Genomic DNA, 18,930 nt, shown 5'->3' with positions numbered 1-18,930 from the left:
GGGCTTTATGACCCACTTCTGGGTTCTAACCCACCAGTTGAGAACTACCGGTTAAGGGACTTTAGGCCTTTGCACACGAAGTCTGTTTATTTTCATACGAATGTTTCACACATTAAAAAGAAATTTGATCTCGTGTTGTGCTGACACTCGTACGTCATTATTTTTTCGGAACAGGTTTGATTTTCTGCATTTTTTTGCATCAGTTCAAGTCATTTAAGAGGCTGTCCACACAGAGACGAGATTAGGAGTATCCGCTTAAGTTTTTACCAATATAAAAAAGTCTCTCAGTTTGTTCCAATGTTTCGTCCACACAGAACAGACGTGTCAGGAGTTCAAAAATGTTGCTTTTTCAAAGACTGAGCAAATACGTTTACGGCATCCATTTCTCTGTGTGTACAACCAAGTGCATCTTTTTCCAAAACGATCTCGTCACAACCCCCTCAGTCCACATGTGCTAATCCTGCCAACAACAACAATAATGGCAGATATGATTGTGTTCATGAAGCAGAAGCTACTGAGCTTATTATGACTCTTAAAGCAAAAAACCTTCTGCTCCTCTTCAACCACTGAGAGCAACACAGAGAACAGCATATGCCACATGTTCTCAGATCCACTGCAGAGTGCAACCAGAACAGCAGTCAGGTGAAAGTTTTGGGTGTGCTTGCTCCATTCTTTTCTGTTACTGGTGTATTTCCATGGCAGCGTTACGCCTGTCTGGCATGTATATTACCGCATTTTCAGTCATTTTTAATGGTCTCATGCTTATGCTCAAGTAAAATAACTGTTACTTAACAATAATAATTACTCAAATAGAAGTATTGATGAATCAGAACAGCTCCTGCTGCTTCCTTCTCACCTGCCCCCACTGCCACACTGAAACGAATTTAAACACCATGATCAGGGTTGCCAGGTCTGTGTGACAAAACCAGCCCAATGACCGATCAAAACTACCCCAAAACCAAGCCCAATGCTGAAATTCAAAATAATACAGTAAAACCTCTGCAACACTGCATATATTGTTTGATTGCCCGCAGACATTCTGCTTCTCTGTGGGTGGCGTGTATGTCTGTGTGCCATGTTCCATGTTTTCCTGCCTCTCTGCTCGTTGTTTTAGTTGTACTTGAGTGTAAATAGAGTAGTTTGTTCTGCTACAGAAATTAAATACTCATACACAAGACATAAAAAATGGGTCTGCTCGACCCGCGGCAGTACGTTGAAAGTAGCCCAATTCCATGGGAAACCGCAGACCTGGCAACCCTGACCGTGATTTGAATTATGTGGATCTCAACCATAGTATATAACAGATAAGGCATAAGTTTGTACTCACAGGTCATAACAGAGACTGAATTAAAAGGCTGCTCTTCATTTCACAAACTTGGTACAGCAATATGACGCACAAGCTGGTGCTGTACGAAGCTCTCTGTCAGGATGGATGGATCCAGTGTGTTTTTTAAGGAGTGACAGAGCCACGGGTTCATCCTTGCTGCCTATTTTTGTCGCAAAATGAAAAAGTCTGCCACATCCTATGACTTTTAACAGTGAATACAAACAAAATGCTTGGATTACACATAAAAAACCCATATCCAATATGATAGACTCAGAGTACAAAAACCTTTGCAGTTGGAAACAAATTTCTCTATTATACCGTATCATAAACAGTCAAAATATAATTAGCAGAGGCTAGATATCCAAGCATATAAATTTAACGTGTAGTAAGCCACCATTCCCTTCGTTTTCACTTTCATGCGGTTATGGAGGCATGCCAACTGGAAGTTCATTCTTTCCAATGTGAATTTAGTGATATTCTACAAACCCCTAACCTAAATGCCAGACTGTTTTTTATGTCCATGCGTAGGCTGTATTACACATTCATCTGGGAAGCTTTCCATATAAAGCATTTGAAAGGGCAGGCCTTTCCAAAAAATTCTCAGGTGACGAGACGAATGTTTTGTCTGTCACAGTCATGACGAGCCAATCAGCAACAAGACAAAATGAGGTAGTAGCCATGCGCAGCTCCAATGCTAACCTGAGCTGTACAGGCTAGCGCTACCATAGTTTTTGAGTGGCAAAGCTTATCATTGGCTACAATTCATGCAGAAACATATCATGATGTGCAAAAACAACTCTGGCTCCTTGCTCTTGTTTTAATAAAGAAATGTGGTGAGTGCACAAGATGGATGTAATCTATCTATTCAAAAGGAAGTTAAACACTGACACTGAGAAGATGGCTGCAGCTTTTAAACCCCATTTGGTCATGGTGACTACTCTCTAGAAGGTCACACCTCTGCTCTGCTTGGTGTAAAATAGGGCAGGTCACTGAAGACTTTTGACACAAATTATCTCTCTGTATGGGAGTTTAGGATGAAGGCCTAATATCTGCAGAGTGAACCACTCAGAGGGTTGATCAAAAATATATTTCGCTGGCTGATGTGGGGTAAAGGAGCTTAGATTAGCTTAGATAAGTCAAAATCTGTTTTAAGCCATTCTCTGTGGCGTTGGTTCCCAGCCTGGGGTCCAGGAACCCCTAGGGGGGCACCAAAGATCTCGGAGGGCCACGGGACCCTGCTAAAGGTTTGGAGGGACTGCTCTATTGCATTGTTTCTTTTCTTAAAGCATTAAGGGAAAGTTATCACATCAGTTTGCCTGGTGGAAAAAACTTAAACCATTAGTTTAAAAATACATGTCCTGCTATCACTCTACATGTACATGCTGTCAGAAAGAGCTGAATAATTGTGTTGGTCTGTCTAAAATTTAAAGTGCGTGTTAGCGTGTTAGTCAAGCTGAAATCATAATAGAGAAAATTTCTCCCAGTAAACACAGCTGCCTTTTAGCAACCGCCTTTATCAAGATGCGAAAAGATACACAATTCAAAGGTGGGGGATGTTTTTTATGTTGTACAAAAAAAAACTTAAAAATCTCTTGAATTTGTGTTCACCACAGACTTTTTCTCAGGCATTTAACCGAAAACTCAGTCAAAAATCCCATAGACTTTCAGACGAGAGAACTGGAAGTTCTAAAATGATAGCTAAGCTTCCACATTTTAGGACTCATACCTGCACCACTCTGTAGCTGAGAGGGGGCTTATCACCACCTGGTATTGTTCATCTGCTGTGCATGCAAACTGAGACAAAGATAGTCCAGCTAACTTGCCTAATCTAGCAATCACTGAAGCTTGACTTTAAAACACATGTACATGAATGCTTTATTCAGGAGAGTTAAATATCTGGTGTCAAAATATCCAGATAAACAAAGTGTTTACACTGTTAATCTTTCTCACTGAGATATGTACACGGGTTCAATTATGAAGTCACATACTATATTTCCAGCTCTGTTAACTTAATACCAGGGCATGTTAACCCTCTGGTATCATAGTCATTTTTTCCTACTTGCAGTCATTTCATCTGTGTAATTCCATACAGTATTACTTTTATGGCTTAAGACAATTATAATGTTTAATTTTAGAAAGTTGAAAAGTGTATGTATAATCTTTTATGATGGTCTTAACATTAGAAAACTGAAGTGATAGCAGAATGTTTTAATGTCCTCTTTATTCATTTATCTTTTATGTACCTGTATAAATCAAAAATCCTTCAAAGGCAAGGATAGTCAAACATATATCTATCCTCAATGTTTCATGCAAATATGGGTTAAATTAAAATCTAACTGGCTTTTAAACCCCTCCCAGGGCCTTGTGGTAATGTCTCTGTGCCCCATGTGCAGAGTCTGTCTGTTGCCTTCAAAGCGGACAGCTGGGGTTTGAGTCCAGCCAGTGGCCCCAGTTCCTGACTCTGCCCACTGTTCTATCCAAATAAAGGCATTAAAGCCCCAAAATAAAAACCTTTAAAAATGGTTCACAGCATTCTTGACTTATATTTTTCCCAGCAGTAAAGTATTCAGGGATAAGGCTGTAGCTTGCTCTTGTTTAGTGCATGTTGTTGTACAAAAACAACCTCTTTGTATGAAATCGATTTGATGATTGACCTATGTATGAAAGCTTATGATGGAGTGAAATATTTACAGTACATGTACACAATTTTACATCAGCACAAGGATTAAATATGCTTATAGGGTAATAAAAATCCATAATAAATCATTATAATGTGTTTTTGTTGTATAAGACTGTAAACAACATATTTTTCTTTTGCCTTGGATTCAGCCAGTGATGTTTTTGGCCTTCATCCTGTCTCTGTGTTTTATCTGTTTCAGAAGCAGTGCAGCAAGCCTCAGGCCCTCTGCTGGTGGAGATAGTGAAAGGCCCCTCTGCCAGCCTGGGGATCAGCCTCACCACCTCAATATACAGAAACAAACAAGTCATCGTCATTGATAAGATAAAGCCAGCCAGCGTGGTGGAAAGGTAAAACATCTGACACATTTGACACCTTATAGATAAACTTTTCCTGACACTCTACCTGCCTATGTGTCAGGAAAAGTTTATCTATATTATCTCTCTCAGGTGTGGAGCGCTGCATGTCGGAGACATCATTCTGTGTATAGACGGGACCAGCACAGAGCACTGCTCTCTGATGGAGGCTACGCAGCTTCTAGCTTCCTCCTCTGATATTGTAAAACTGGAGATTCTCCCAGCAAGTCAGAGCAGACTTCCTGTCCGGCCGCAGGACACAGGTACGTCCGACAGGTGATTCAGATAACCCAGTAGAGACACAGGAATGAAAAGAAATTATGTGACAGTGTATTTTTTGAAAGTATTGGTAAATTGTTTGTAAAATCTCAGTCTCACCTGCCCACAAGAATTGGCTGAACCCCTGAAAAAACAGAATGTGCCCCCCTCCCCCCATTTTTTTTACAGTGCTTGTGCGGTGGGTCAGTAGCGTAACTGCTAGCATTTTTCCTGGCTAACTGTTCCCTCACTTTTGAGATGTAAAGTGCGTGAAGCTTTTATTGGGTTCTGATCTTGAAATTATTTATGAATGCTACTTTTAAACCCTTTTCACAGCTTTTTCTGCCCATTTCTGCCACTTTTTTTTGCCACATTTAACCCATAATATCTGCTCATTGCTCCTTTTGTCACTTTACCTGCCACTTGTTGCCTGTTTTGCCTTTTAAATCTTTTTTCAACTCATTTTTGAGACCTTTTGCCGATTTTCACATTTTTAGGCCATTTTTTGCCCTATTTTTTTAACCATTATTTGCATTTTTTTGCCAAATTTTTGCCACTTTTGCCCATTTGACACTTTTAACCTTTTTTTTGGCCATGATTGCCACTTATAAACCACTCTTGGCCCATTTGTGAGGCTTCTTTTACAACCTTTAACCCATTTTTGCCATATCAACGCCACTTTTATCAACTTTTTCATTTTTTGCAATCTTTACCTCTTTTTATCCACTCTTTATCCTTTGTTGCCACTTCTTTTTGCCATTTTAATACCATTTTTGCTGCTTTTTGCCCATTTTACCAACATTTTTACTTTTAACCCATTTTCTGCCCTGTTTTCTACTTATTACAATTCTTTGCAAATTTTTCCTCTTCTTTATACCACCTTTAACCCATTTTTGCTGCCTTTCAGACTTTTTTTTGGTCACATTATTACCAAATCATTGCCTCTTTTACCTACTTGTTACCCTTTTTTTCAATCTTTTGCCCTTTTTTATCTTCTCCTCACACTTTGTTCTTCTTTTGCCACTTTTAACCCATTTTTGCCACCTTTTTTGCCACTGATTGCCAATTTTGACCCATTTTAGACATAGTTTTATGACTTTTGACCTTTATTTCCATTTTGTTCCACATTTTCGCCATTCTTTGACAATTTGCTTCATATTTTTTTGACACTTCTTAACCAGTTTTGTGCCATTTTATGCCATTTTTGCCTCTCCTTTTTGCCATTTTTAACCAATTTTTGCTATTTTTTGCCACTGTACAGCCACATTGGCTACTTTTCACACTTTTTTCACTATTATTTAATTCTTACCAATAAAGTCTTTTTTACCTAATTTTCTGGCATCTTGATGTTTGTGCTCATCATGGCTTAGCTATGAAGTCTGATATTACTTTCTCAATTGTTTAGTTTAGTGTGCCCATCCACACTGTCAGCATCACCAATAAAACAATAATGCTGTTGTAAGAAACAGGGTTTACATTTTGAAAACTGTTATATTGTACTATAGCAAGAAAAATATTTTTTGTGGCTTTGTTAAGAGTTTTTATTACCTCCGCCGCGGAGGTTATGTGATCGGGTGGGTTTGTTGGTTTGTTGGTTTGTTTTTTGGTTGTTTGTTAGTTTGTTAGCAACATAACTGAAAAAGTCATGGACGGATTTTCATGAAATTTTCAGGAAATGTCAGAAATGGCATAAGGAAGAACTGATTAGATTTTGGGAGTGATCCGGATCTCTGTCTGGATCCAGGAATTTTTTAAATGATTCTTCACTATTGGGAGATAGGGCTCATGGCAGAGGTCTGCGCACTCTAAGTGCTTTTCCAGTTATTCATGTTAAAACATTCTTGCAGACATCCATGGGCCACCAGTTTGGCTGGGCCCCAGAAGTCTCTCCCTTTTATCCCCCCTTATGGGCAGCCTTGCTTGAGTACTTAAGTAATCAATAGTTGATAGAAGTCATGTAAGTCCTTATGCTATATGAGGCTACTTTATGTCATACAAAGTAATTTTCTATTAATTAATTTGAATGTTTAATATTTGTCCTACACAGAATATCAACAGTAGCTCTCACTTCAATAGAGAGCAAACATAACACCACAGATTCACACAGACATGCCCTGTGACCACTTTATAGTTTATAGCTGTCAGGATTCATTCATTTTATTTCAGTGAGGGGCAGATATGCAGCCATAGCAGAGAATAACACAAGAGCGGAAGCTGTTTATATGACTGCACTGATCTGTGAATAGAGGCTGTAGTCTGCCGAGTCGTTGACACTGTTCTGTTAAATGTAGTCACATTAGGATGGATGATCAGAGAGAGGTTTTTGTTTCTTTTCACTCTTTATCCGTCCATAATGACACAATCACTCTCTCCCTTACCCTGAACTCTCTCCTTCTTTCTCAGAGGTTGTTTTGAAATAGTTGAAAACATGTCAAATAAATCAAACTAAAGTTAGTGTTAAACTTAAGTTTAAAGGTTTTTATACCTGGTCTGCTTTTAGGAGGCGTGAGCGCTTTCCTTTCTTTATAACCCTGAAAATTCAGCGACAGTGGTTCTCAACCATTTTCCATTGAGCCCTCCCACACACACTCTCATAACCAGAGGACCCACATGAAAAGGGGATATATTGCTGTCACAAATATTTAAATTATTGTTATCATTTAAACTAAACCACATAGCCAAAAACACAAGCGCACCTTAGTATGTGTTTCATCATCATTTGAGATAGTATGAGTGAACCTAATTTTAACAACGTCAGGGCAGACAAACCCTCAGACCACCCTGAAATCTCTGGCACTCCCTCCTGGACTTCAGGTTGTAAACCAATGCTGTAAGCAGAGCTAGAGATCACAACCCAGAAATGATTGCTTTCTGATAGGAGATAGGATAGGAGATGGGGGCACAAATTTAGGATATGTTTGGCTGACTTTTATTATTATTATTATATCAATGACTTTTCAAAAAGGTGTTATTTTAATGTTTTTTAAAGAAGGTTGGATCTAGGCCTTCCAAGGAAGTCATAGCTTTTGGTTTTCCACTGTTTTTCAGAAAAGTGCAGTCGGGGCCCTTTGTAATATTTCAGCTGTCCATGAGTTGATGGCTTTTGTTTTTTGGTCAATTTTACCATAAAAATTGCTAAATTTAGCGGGGGTAGTTAAGCCATGTGCCACACTGTATATCTGAGCTCTCCTACAAGTACAACCAGCAAGTCCTCTCAAAGGGGCAGAGCTAAGTGAAATCTCTGGAGGTTAAATGCAACTGGTTTTTCCAAGTAACTTGTACAACCCAACTTCAAAAATACCAAAATATCCCTTTAAACTATATATACACAAACAACAACATATGAAATAGGTAATACCAACAGTATTAGACATAATATTAGAACTGCTCAGTCTAACACTTGAAATCCTTGCATAAGACTCACCTCTTTGCACTCGCTGTTGGCTCATACTTACTGCTTACTATTTTTTTATGTTTTGTCAACTTGGTGTTTATTGGTCTTTTCCTGTCATGTTTGATATCTATACTCTTTCAGTCAGTGCAGCATTTTGGCCAAGAGAGGCTGGTTTAAATGTCATAAAATAAACTTTGACTCGACTGTGTCTTAATATGGAAGAGGATGAGGGCCAGTAAGAAAAAAAAATTTTTTGAGACAATTTTTTTTTTACTTGTGAGGAAAAAAAAGTCAGAATTCTGATTTTCATCCCAGAATTCTGAGAAAACAATCTGATTTCTGACTTTAATCTTAGAATTCAGACTTTTTCTCAGATTTCTGACTTCTTTCTCAGAATTCTGACTTTTTTCTCACACATAAAAAAATTGAGTTTCAAAAATTATTTTTTCCAGTGGCCCTAATCCTCTTCCGTGTCTTAATAAAAAAAAACTACAATCAAGATAAATGTAGGAGGAAGGTTTGCATACATTTTGAAAGTCTGAAAAAAATTGCGATGACTTAACTGACGTACAAAAGACTGTGGGATGTGTCATTCCTTCAATCCTGGAGAAAACATGTACACCCTCTTGTACATTTGCCTTCTTTCCATGTCCAATTCTGTTTTTTGTGCCAAATCAAATGTTTTCTGGTCAGGTAGCTGGTTGGTTTGGTTCCTGGATTTAAAAAATCCAATATAAAAATTTTGTGAAATGTTAATGAAGGATTAAAACTAAGAAATTGACCTCCAGAACCAGTCAACAAAAATAAATAAATAAATAAATAAATGCAGACACTGTATTATCAAAAGCTTTAATTAGATTTTGTATTACGTTCAAATTCAAATCACAGGGTTGAGCTGTGCTGTAGATATTCTGCATGTAAAGCAACATACCGATCACAGATTGGAGTTCCAACATGTCCTCAGCATATGAAATGTGGCAGCTCTGCTCTGAGTTATTTTACCTACAGCTGTAAGGAGCATGGCTGCCTCCCAGCTGTCCCAGTACACCGTGAATCAGCCCATGTGTGTTTGTTTATGTGCATGCTGCCAGCTGCAGTCCTTCTTCCTTTTGATGCACACTCCGCTTCCTATGCCATTTACTCGCACAAAAAAAAAATACTCCATCAGAGATCATGCTTGCGCCATATTCTGCAGATACTTTCTGGGTCAGCGGTTGCAGGGCTCTTTAACATGTGAGCGCTGGGCGAATCATACAAGAGGACAGAAGAGAATAAGACGCAGTTTTGTCTTTTCTGGGATCACTGGATCCTCTACTATGAAATTCTTCTTTGTTTTTTGTCTGGTCCAGTGTGCAGCATTTCATTTTTATGATGCATTATGTTGGTGATCAGAGTTTTACATTTCTTTAGGGTTTAATCCTCTAAATAGGCATACAAATAACCACATTGTGAGACAGCTGGAACTGCTGAGCTCATTTTGACCAATGATTTGTCTCCATTCTGAGTGCAGCATAGGCATCTCTTCAGCGTACGATAGCAGGCATGTGCTCATCTCCCTGAAAATTCTACTTAATAATGATTCACTTCATGGATAAGGCGGCATGACGCGATGATAAAATAAAGCCATATTTTCACAGCTTCCTTTCCTCTAGGATAAGACATGATTAAAAGATGCAATTTGTCTAATCTCCTCTGGGGATTTAATAAGACTGATATGGCCACTGAGAGATTAGGAGTTAATGTTTCTTTCCACCCACGTAGATCGCTAAAAACATAATTTCTTGGAGAGCTTCCCCTAGGTGAGCTTAGCATAAGCCGGAGGAGCTGAATCTTTACAGGTTTCTGATTGGGCTCGATAGAAACCGGCTCTGAAAAAGGAGCCAGAGGGTCTCCTCTGTGTATTCTGATTACATACAGCTAGATTTAACCAGGTTCCATGAATACGGCAAACCTCCCAGGCGCTTTTGCAGTCAGCCATGTTTCTAGCAAATCCTCCATCCATGTGAGCAAGTTGTCGGAGAGATTAGACCCCTGCAAATGAAGCAGCAAGGATTACTGTCACATGTGAAAGTCTGTGATTATTTCAGCTGCATGATTCTGTGAAGGAAAGTTAATTATGGAGGTGTGTGTCATTAAGGAGGTCAATGTTTTCCTTTTGATTGCTTCACAAATGTTTGACCAAGTGCACCTTTTTTTTTTACACTGGCTTTAAAATGATGTCTTTCAGAATGCTTTCAAAGTGTGAAAAAGTCAGCAGAGTTGTTAAAAAAAATCACAAGGATTAAAAACATCCTGACCAATCAAATGCAGAGACATGCCCCTTTCATCAGCAGCAATCAAGCACTCAGCTGCGCCCAATCAATGTTAACAACACACCTCACTTCCTACTGAAAAAAAACATGCAACCATGCTAAGGAGTCCGATTGTTGCAACACCTTTTGGCTTTTTTGAAAATGAAATTGTAAAAATGATCTCCAGGCTGCACTCGGCTTACTGGAAGCTCACTAGTAAACGTAAGATTCACATGAGCCTTGCAAGCTGTGTCTCACTAATGCTCATCAAAATACATTACACCACAGGATTTAATCTAGTGTACCATGACAAAAACACATTAAATATCAATTACCCTGCACTGAATTATCCTCCAGGCACTGTGCAGTGTGGTACAAATTTAGACACTGGAATAAAAAAACACAGATTTCATGGTTTCAAGTGGATCAAGTCAACTCAGTAGATGTGCTTGCCTCTATTTGTTGCAGTGAAAGTGCAGAAGAGCAACCATCACCACTGGGACCAAAGCAGCAACTACTGCAATCCCCCACATGCCAGCCACGGCAAGACATGGAGCAGCCCGAGCCACCCACACAACCAGCAGGACCACTGCAAAAGTAAGAGATCGCTTGTGACAGCACTGCTGCTGGCGAGACACCAAAGAGGGAGCCTTTTCTTCTGCACGTTTGTTGCATCTTTTCCAATAGGTTTACTCCAAAACTGTAACCATGTTTTTTTTTTTTAAGAGTGTTTCTCTAAGGACACTCTGATACTGCTGCTGTCGCTGTAAATCAAATGTCACGGTGGTACCTGCCTTTTGAAACGCGTAGTTGCTATGTCTTCTTTCAGCTCTGGTGAGTGGTGGCTTCTCCCCTTCCTCCACAGCCACCTCAGGCTTCAGCAGCCAGGGTAGTAACACACTGCCCTGCCCCATGCCCACCATCTCCCCCAACAGCCCCCGCAGCTCCACTGGCAAGAGAAGGACTAGGAAGAAGGACCACAAGAGCTCACGTATGGCAAATTTAAGTCTGCTCTTTTTAAAATGTATTTAACTCTGCAGTAGATGCTTTATCCAGTAAGATGACACATTTTAAGTATTATGTAGGATCATCTAAGCTGTTCATAACTTGCCAGAATTTTCAAATTTGAATGCAGCAAGAAAATCCACAGGGTATTTTTATTTATGTGCAAATTCAAATTTAAGCTCCTGTAAGGAACTTGTAACTTTTGTCTATTTTGGTGCCCCCTTGTGGACAAAGTGTAACTTTTATCTTTAGCAGACTTTATTCTGTATAAGTAAAGTAGGATTTCTAAACCATTTCACCTTACTTTACTTTAAAGGTCAAACATATCTCCGTCAAACATAACATATCTGTGGAAAACATGAACAATGACTATACTGACTTACCAGTGACAGTGACTCTTTATATTGTCATACATTAGGTTATCACCTATTTCTGCATAAGGCAATGTTTTCATCCTGTAGGTGATAGTATAGTGTTTATAAGTACTAGTTTTTAAAATGGCAAAGCACGCTATTATTGTAGTAATTTTGTTCCTGGCAGGTCTTTCTAAACTGATTGTTAAATTGTCAAAAATTATCACGGATGCTAATATCAGGAAATATTGGCTTAAAAAGTTAGTTATCAGCATTTCTACTAATATTTACAACCTATCAATCAGCTGCACATATATTCCTTTAATGGCTATAAATAGCAGCCTTTATTGGCTGTAAATATCAGCTTATATGGGCTGCACATATCCTTTATTTGCTGTAAATATTAGCCTATACTAGCTTTAAATATTGACCTATATTAGCTTTAAATTCCAGGCTAAATTAAATGTAATGTGCTGTAAATATTATTCTATATTGGTTGTAAATTTAAGCCTATATTGTTTTTAAATATCAGCCTATATTTGCTGTAAATATTATATTGGCTATAAATTTAGGCCTAAACTGGCTGCACATTTCATCCTATATTTGCTGAAAATATCAGCCTATACTGGTCGTTAATAAAAATTTAGGCCTTATATTGGCTGCAAAAATCTGCCTATATTAGCATCACATATCTCCCTTGCTCTAAATATCTGCCCATATTGTCTAGTAATATAGGTGTGTATTCGCATCACGTATCACCCTATTTTTGCTGTAAATATTGCTCTCTATTTGCTGTGAAATTCAGTATGTATTTGCTGTACATATTAGCCCATAAATGCTGCAAATACTGGCCTACATTAGCTGCACATATTATCCAGTATTTGTTGTAAATTTCTCCCTATATTAGCTGTAAAAATTGGCCCATTTATTAATTAGCCATTTATATTGGCCTATATTGGTTGGAAATGGTCAATATTAGATGTAAATATAAGCCATTATTTGTTAGAAATGTCAGCCTATATTTGCTTTAAATAACAGCCTTTATTTGCTATAAACGTCAGCCTATATTTGCAGTAAATATCAGCCTTTATTTGATGTAAATGTCAGCCTATATTTGCAGTAAATATCAGTCTTTATTTGATGTAAATGTCAGCCTATATTTACTTTAAATTTCAGCTTATATATGTTATAAATACCAGCCTATATTTGCTATAAACAACGGCCTACAGAGGCTATAAATAGAAGACTACACTGGCTGTTAATATTGGCCTATATTAGCTGTTAATATCACCCTATACTGGCTGTAGATTTCAGTCCTGTTGGCTGTAAATAATGGCCTATGTTGGCCCTAAAATTCAGCCTTACAGGCTGTAAATTTTTTACTTTATTAGCTATGAATATTGGCCATCTTGTTACATGGATTAAGAATAGGTTTACTTCCATAACTTAACTTTAAAGTGTGTTTTAAGGACTAAAGTTTTAGGCTAACTGAGAGCTAAGGGCGTTATTTAGTAATTTAGGTGTTCTGACCTTTTTAAAATGTTCACAGCTTTGTTAAGCTACCTTCCCCTCATTTTCACCCCCTCAGCATGTGAACGGATTTGACTGATCACTAATGTTAGCATGACTGACGCAAACTCTGAGAGGTGACTAATTCCCTCCCATTCCCATGTCCTCTCTGTGGGTGCATGTCTGTTCCCCTTACCCTCTACCATGTTTTGTCCAACACAATCCCTTTCTTTGCTACATTTACTCCCCACTTCTCTGCTAATATCTCTCTTTGTTATGACCCACCCCCTTCCTCTCTCTGTCCCACAGTGTCTCTGGCGTCCAGCTCTGTCGGTCCAGGAGGGCAGATTTTTCACGTGGAAACAAGCGAGGTTGTCCTGAGGGGGGATCCACTCACCGGTTTTGGGATCCAGCTGCAGGGGGGTGTCTTCGCTACAGAGACCCTGTCTGCTCCCCCAGTCATCCGCTTTATTGAGCCCGACAGCCCTGCTGAGAGGTAACACGCTGAGACACCTAACAAGTAAACAAATATCATAAAGGGAGTCACCTTCAACCAAACAGCCCCAGTGCTAATCATTCAGCCACATGTGAAAAAACAGCTAATTTTAGCCTGGTGTCTCAATGAGTATTTCACACAAAGGCATGCGATTCAGGACTGCATCTGTCTAACGCACTGGTACTAGAAACTGAGAGTAGTAAAAAGGGGTCACCAGATGAATTAAGTGGTGATAAAATGATTAAACGCAGATAAAACTTAGAGTTTGCATGATAAAAAGCAAGTAAAGTAAAATAGTTATTTTTTTTAGCAGTGCTAACAGCTAGTTGGTTGCTCAGCTGGTTCACAAATGTTCTCAAAGCTGATCAAAAATTTTAGTGTCACCCATGTAATTGTAAAGGACTTTATCTATGTGCCTTGAGGGTATTACAGTGTGTATATTGGCTGTAAATATTGGCAAATAAGATAGATTAAGGCAGGGCATGCAGACCTACATCAAAGTCTTTATTCAACCTCATTCCTTAAATTTTGAGTTTAGAGGACTTGACGTGTGTTCCTTTGTTAATCCTTAAACTTCCATGTGTTTTTAGGAATTAAAGTTTTAGGTCTAAACTACTTATATAAATATATTGGTCTAAACATTGGCAAAATATTGGATATTGGCAAAAAAATCCAGTGTCCTGCATCCCAACTTGAGGGCTGAGTTGTTCAAAAAGTTAAATGCTGATCACAATGACCTCGATCTAGTTTAGTTTTCTGGGATAGCCCTGTGCCACTTTAAGATAAACACAATATAATCGAAGATGAATTTTCTTAAAGATTATCAGAGGTGGAAGAAGAACAGGACTATCACAGTTAAGTAAAAGTACAGTTACTTTGATAAAATTTCACTCAAGTAAAAGTAAGAGTACTTGTCTATAAATCTACTCATTTGGCTTGGTTTTTGCTCTGATATACGTTGTCATCTGTGAGGCCTTCCATCAAGAGGTGTGTGTCGTTCCGAACCAGGTCCAATTAATTTAATTTAGCACAGCTGGACTCTAATCAAGGTGTAGAAACATCTCAGCAACAATCAAGAGAAATTGGAGGAACCTGAGCTTAAATATCAGTTGTTGGGTCTGAAAGGGTCAGAATAAATTTCAATGTGATTTCAGTTTTTTCATATTTCTCCTATTAATCTGTTAAGTTTTTAAAGCAGTTTTTAGGAGGTGGACATTTTTGTCCTTAATGGCTTTAAAGGGTAGTAAATGAAAGTGATGCCTGAGGGTTAAGATATGCCTGGGTAAAATGTGACCAAAAATATTATTTACAGAACGTCATTTAATTTTTTCTTTGTTTATTTTATAACATTTGTGCTACCTCAGGTTATGCTCAAATACAGCTCTGTTGTTGTGTTTTTATGCACTTTTTGATGTGCTTTTGTCATGCTGCCAAATATAAAAGGGTGACTATGAAAGAAAGTGCATAATTTTTATCAAATTGACCTGAATGGTTCCAAATTTGGCATTAGCAGCTGCTTACTGAGCGCCGAACATGTCTGACCCAGTTACATTTCTTGATTTTAAAATTTGGCCCAGCTGATTTTGTAATTGAACAGCCCTGGCCTAAAGGATGATTTCTTATAATCAAATTAACTTGAGTCATCTCCTCACTTGTAGCACCACCACAAGGTTGGAAATTCTGAATCCTAGAGAGATTGTCAAGACATTGATGCAGGACAGATCTTAATCAACGTTGATTTGTGTCGTACTTTGGCTGATAAAAAGATATCCCCAAAGACATGCGCTGACATCTGCGGTTTGGAATTGTCATATGTAGCATGTTAGCATGCTGATGTTAACCTTTAGCCTCACAGTAGCACTATAGTTCCTTAAAGCCCTTAGCTAGCCTAAAAGTCAACCTTTGTTAAAAAAGACACTTTAATTTTCATCCTCTCTAATGTAAGGGGATCAAATATTACTTCTTGTTTCTCTTGTGGTGTTCGTTTATCTCTTTAACGAGGGAGGTCAAGTGCAAAATGCCATGAGGTCAAAGAATATTTTCCACTATTCATAGCGACAGTTAGTCACTGGACGTGTTTCAGACTAATGCAGATGAGATTTAGCATGAATCATCTTTAAGGAATCGATTGTGCCAGCTTCTCTCTATATTGTCTTGGTTTTTGAACATGTTGCTGCCGTTCATCCGTCTTTCTATCCCTCTGTTTCTTTGTAAACAAAGCATTAGTTTGATGTACACTGGTACTGTGGGTTAGGTTTCACACCATTGCTGTGATTTAGTGTTTTATAAAAACAATAGCCTAGTTAGAAGCCCCTCACGTACTGGTGTGTAGTGTGCTATTGATCAGAATACATGTTGCACTCTAATGAACACACAGCTCTGATCAGACCAGCATGCTGTAGTTGTCCTTGTCTTTTAAGATTAATGATGGTGTCTGCGGGCTGTGCAGGGTCTTCTTCCTGGGGTCTTGCCCCACAATTATTCCAGGAGCAGTTACACAGGAGTGACTCAAGTGCAGCATCGGCCCATGATGTTGGTGCCTCAGCCTCCACATGAGGTTAACGAGCAGCAGTGGGTAGTGAATTAATAACAGTTGACAGTGTGGCGGTGTTTGCCCTTGTAATGAGGGGTCTGATTAGATGTGTGATATTTGTTACATGTTTTCTCTTTGAATATTCGCCGGCTTGTTGAAGTGACTTGTAAAGTTCATGTCAGGTCAGTGATCAGCGTGTTTATTTTCAGCCTGGAGGCTATATTTCATGCTATAGATGGCATTTTAAGCATTCAGCCTACGTGACATGAAGTGTCAGATGGCATGAGTGTGTCACTCGTCAGAATAATTTTACTGAAAGCAGAGGTACAAGTCTTGATGATACTTGTGTGGGCATGCTGACCACACTAGAAGGTTGTTTTTGTAGTAAACAGAGTTACAAACTGATGTTTATCTACTTTATTCTTTTTGGAGATCCTTTAAGAGGAAATATCTGTTTTTGATGCAGACTTTGTTACCCTGTCAGGTTTTTCTTGAAGAGGGTGGGATTTCTAACAGAAACATCCAACAGTTTAAGACAAAACAATTTCACAAGACCAAAAGCCTTGAAGCAGTGGTTCTCAACTGGTGGGCTGGGACCCAAAAGTGGGTCACAGAGCTGTTTTCAGTGGGCTGCAAATGTGTGCTGGGAAAAAATGTGTCAAAAAGGCTGATGTACAGACGTCCTTCCACTGAGAGCCAAATTATATAAGGATGGAGGGGCCACTTTCATATACGTCACCTTGAGGATATTAAAGTTAGTGAAATCAAGCTCTGCCTCTGGAACTGCTTTTTGCCTTACCAATAAGTCTGTGTGTATTATAAACCAAGATATCCTTACTTTGGTTGCCAATAGGTTTGTTGTTTACAGTGTGGTCTCAATTTAATCACAAAAAAATACAATAAATTCTCCTCTTCAAAAAGTCATGGGTCACATTTGGCCCCTGGGCCATAGTATGGACACCCCTGCCCTAAGTACACAGTAAAACTGGGAGTGTTGATATCACAGCATTAAGTTCATTTAACTCCCAAAAAAAAAAATTAACTCCATCCAAGTCCATTTAAAGTCAGTTGATCTAAGCTCCACCTACTGCCATTTTAAATCTGTATATGTTGGCAGTTTTTCCATTATTCCCTTGGGCAGAGTGTTTAGATGTGTTTAGATGTTGTCTGTTGCACATTGAATCACTGCTGGGATCTTTTGTTCATGTTTCTGATGGAATATTCTTGTTTTTGATGTTAAAACCCTCTGCACCATGAATGAAATTATTCACTGAGTTGGTCGCGTCCTGCCTGTGAAATACTAGTAAGAAGGACTAAGGCATCCAAAAGTCCATTTGTTCTATGTGAAAGAGCATTCTTCAACAGTGAGCTTCACACTTGCGTTCTTGCATGCAGACACTTAAATTTGTTTAGTAAACTCATTTGCATTGGAAAAATATGGAAGAATAAAAATAGCTTTGAATGGATGTAATGGTGTAGTGTTGAAAGTGCACTTTAATGTGACAGGAAGTAACACTTTGAGTGTTGACTTCAACCCAATCAAGAATCTTCAGAATGAACTGGAATGAAGACTGTGAGCCAGGCCTTCTTGTCCAACATCCGTGCCTGACCTCATAAATGCTCTACAGAATGAATGTGCACAAAATTCCTGCAGACACACTCTGTGGAAAGCCTTCCAAGAAGAGTGGAGGCTCTCATAGCTGCAAAATTACATGTATTTGAATACAAGGTCATTACAAGCCTTTTTGGTGTAATGGTCAAATGGCAAAAAACTTTTGTCCATATAGTGTATGTTTATAGATATTGCTTTAATATTCAGAGCCCTCAAATCTTGGTTACAGCATATTTTTAAAAAACCTCCTGCAGTACATGAGCTGCACACACTATTGCTCGAGTGGGTTTTCACATCAGTTCGCCAGTGCTTCTTATTAATGTTTTGGAGTCCACAACTTTAAAGTACTCATTGTGACATTTGTGAGACGGCATATTAACAGCAGCCTTTTATTCTGCTGAGGGAGGTGGGACCAACATACAACATTTATTCAATATATAAAATATGGCAGAACATTTGGACTAAGCCGTGTCTTTTTTAATTGTATGAAATTCAGGTTTTCACAGGATTTTATCCTGTACTGATGAGCTATTTTGTGTATTTTCCATCTGATGTGTGCAGGTGTGGGCTACTGCAAGTCGGTGACCGACTGTTGTCCATTAACGGGATCCCGACTGAAGATGGCACTTTGGAAGAAGCCCACCAGCTGCTCAGAGACTCAGCTCTGGCTAATAAAGTCACAGTGGAGGTTGAGTTTGATGTTGCAGGTATAATATTTCTATTATTATAATCTATGTCTTTATGTGTGCATTTGTGATGCATTACTTGGAGTTGTCTTTCCTTTTTTTTTTTATCTGAATAGAGTCGGTGGTTCCCAGCAGCGGCACCTTCCACGTCAAACTACCAAAGAGGAGAGGAGTGGAGCTGGGCATCACCATCAGTGGTGAGTTTGATTAGCTCAGAGGCGTACAGCAGGGGGCAGTGTTGGTACACATTCCCCTTGGAGGCCACACAGAATGAATCTCCTTTGAATCAATGTTCTGTGATCCATAAAATTCAGGCTTGCAAAACAATGAGAGCACATACCTCATTACCTCTGGATAATACAGGCCTGTACCAGCATTCATCATTGACCTTTTTTGCTCTTAGAAAATAACATCAACAAGAAGCTAAGACTGC

General features: G+C 38.8%; 1 protein-coding gene across 1 annotated transcript in view; it reads left to right on the top strand.

The window, feature by feature from the left end:
• Positions 1 to 18,930, top strand: part of LOC121517610 (glutamate receptor-interacting protein 2-like) — a 57,560-nt gene that overhangs the window by 22,941 nt on the left and 15,689 nt on the right. Inside the window, exons 8-14 of the mRNA XM_041799512.1 lie at positions 4,207 to 4,354; positions 4,454 to 4,623; positions 10,772 to 10,900; positions 11,133 to 11,294; positions 13,480 to 13,666; positions 18,373 to 18,518; positions 18,614 to 18,694. Of these exons, the coding sequence (XP_041655446.1) occupies positions 4,207 to 4,354; positions 4,454 to 4,623; positions 10,772 to 10,900; positions 11,133 to 11,294; positions 13,480 to 13,666; positions 18,373 to 18,518; positions 18,614 to 18,694 (1,023 nt within the window). The remainder of the gene's footprint in view (positions 1 to 4,206; positions 4,355 to 4,453; positions 4,624 to 10,771; positions 10,901 to 11,132; positions 11,295 to 13,479; positions 13,667 to 18,372; positions 18,519 to 18,613; positions 18,695 to 18,930) is intronic.

Source organism: Cheilinus undulatus, linkage group 11 (genome assembly GCF_018320785.1).
Source record: "Cheilinus undulatus linkage group 11, ASM1832078v1, whole genome shotgun sequence".
Lineage (NCBI taxonomy): Eukaryota > Metazoa > Chordata > Actinopteri > Labriformes > Labridae > Cheilinus > Cheilinus undulatus.
The sequence above is the reverse complement of the archived record's forward strand: the minus strand, read 5'-3'. Positions and strand labels throughout refer to the sequence as shown.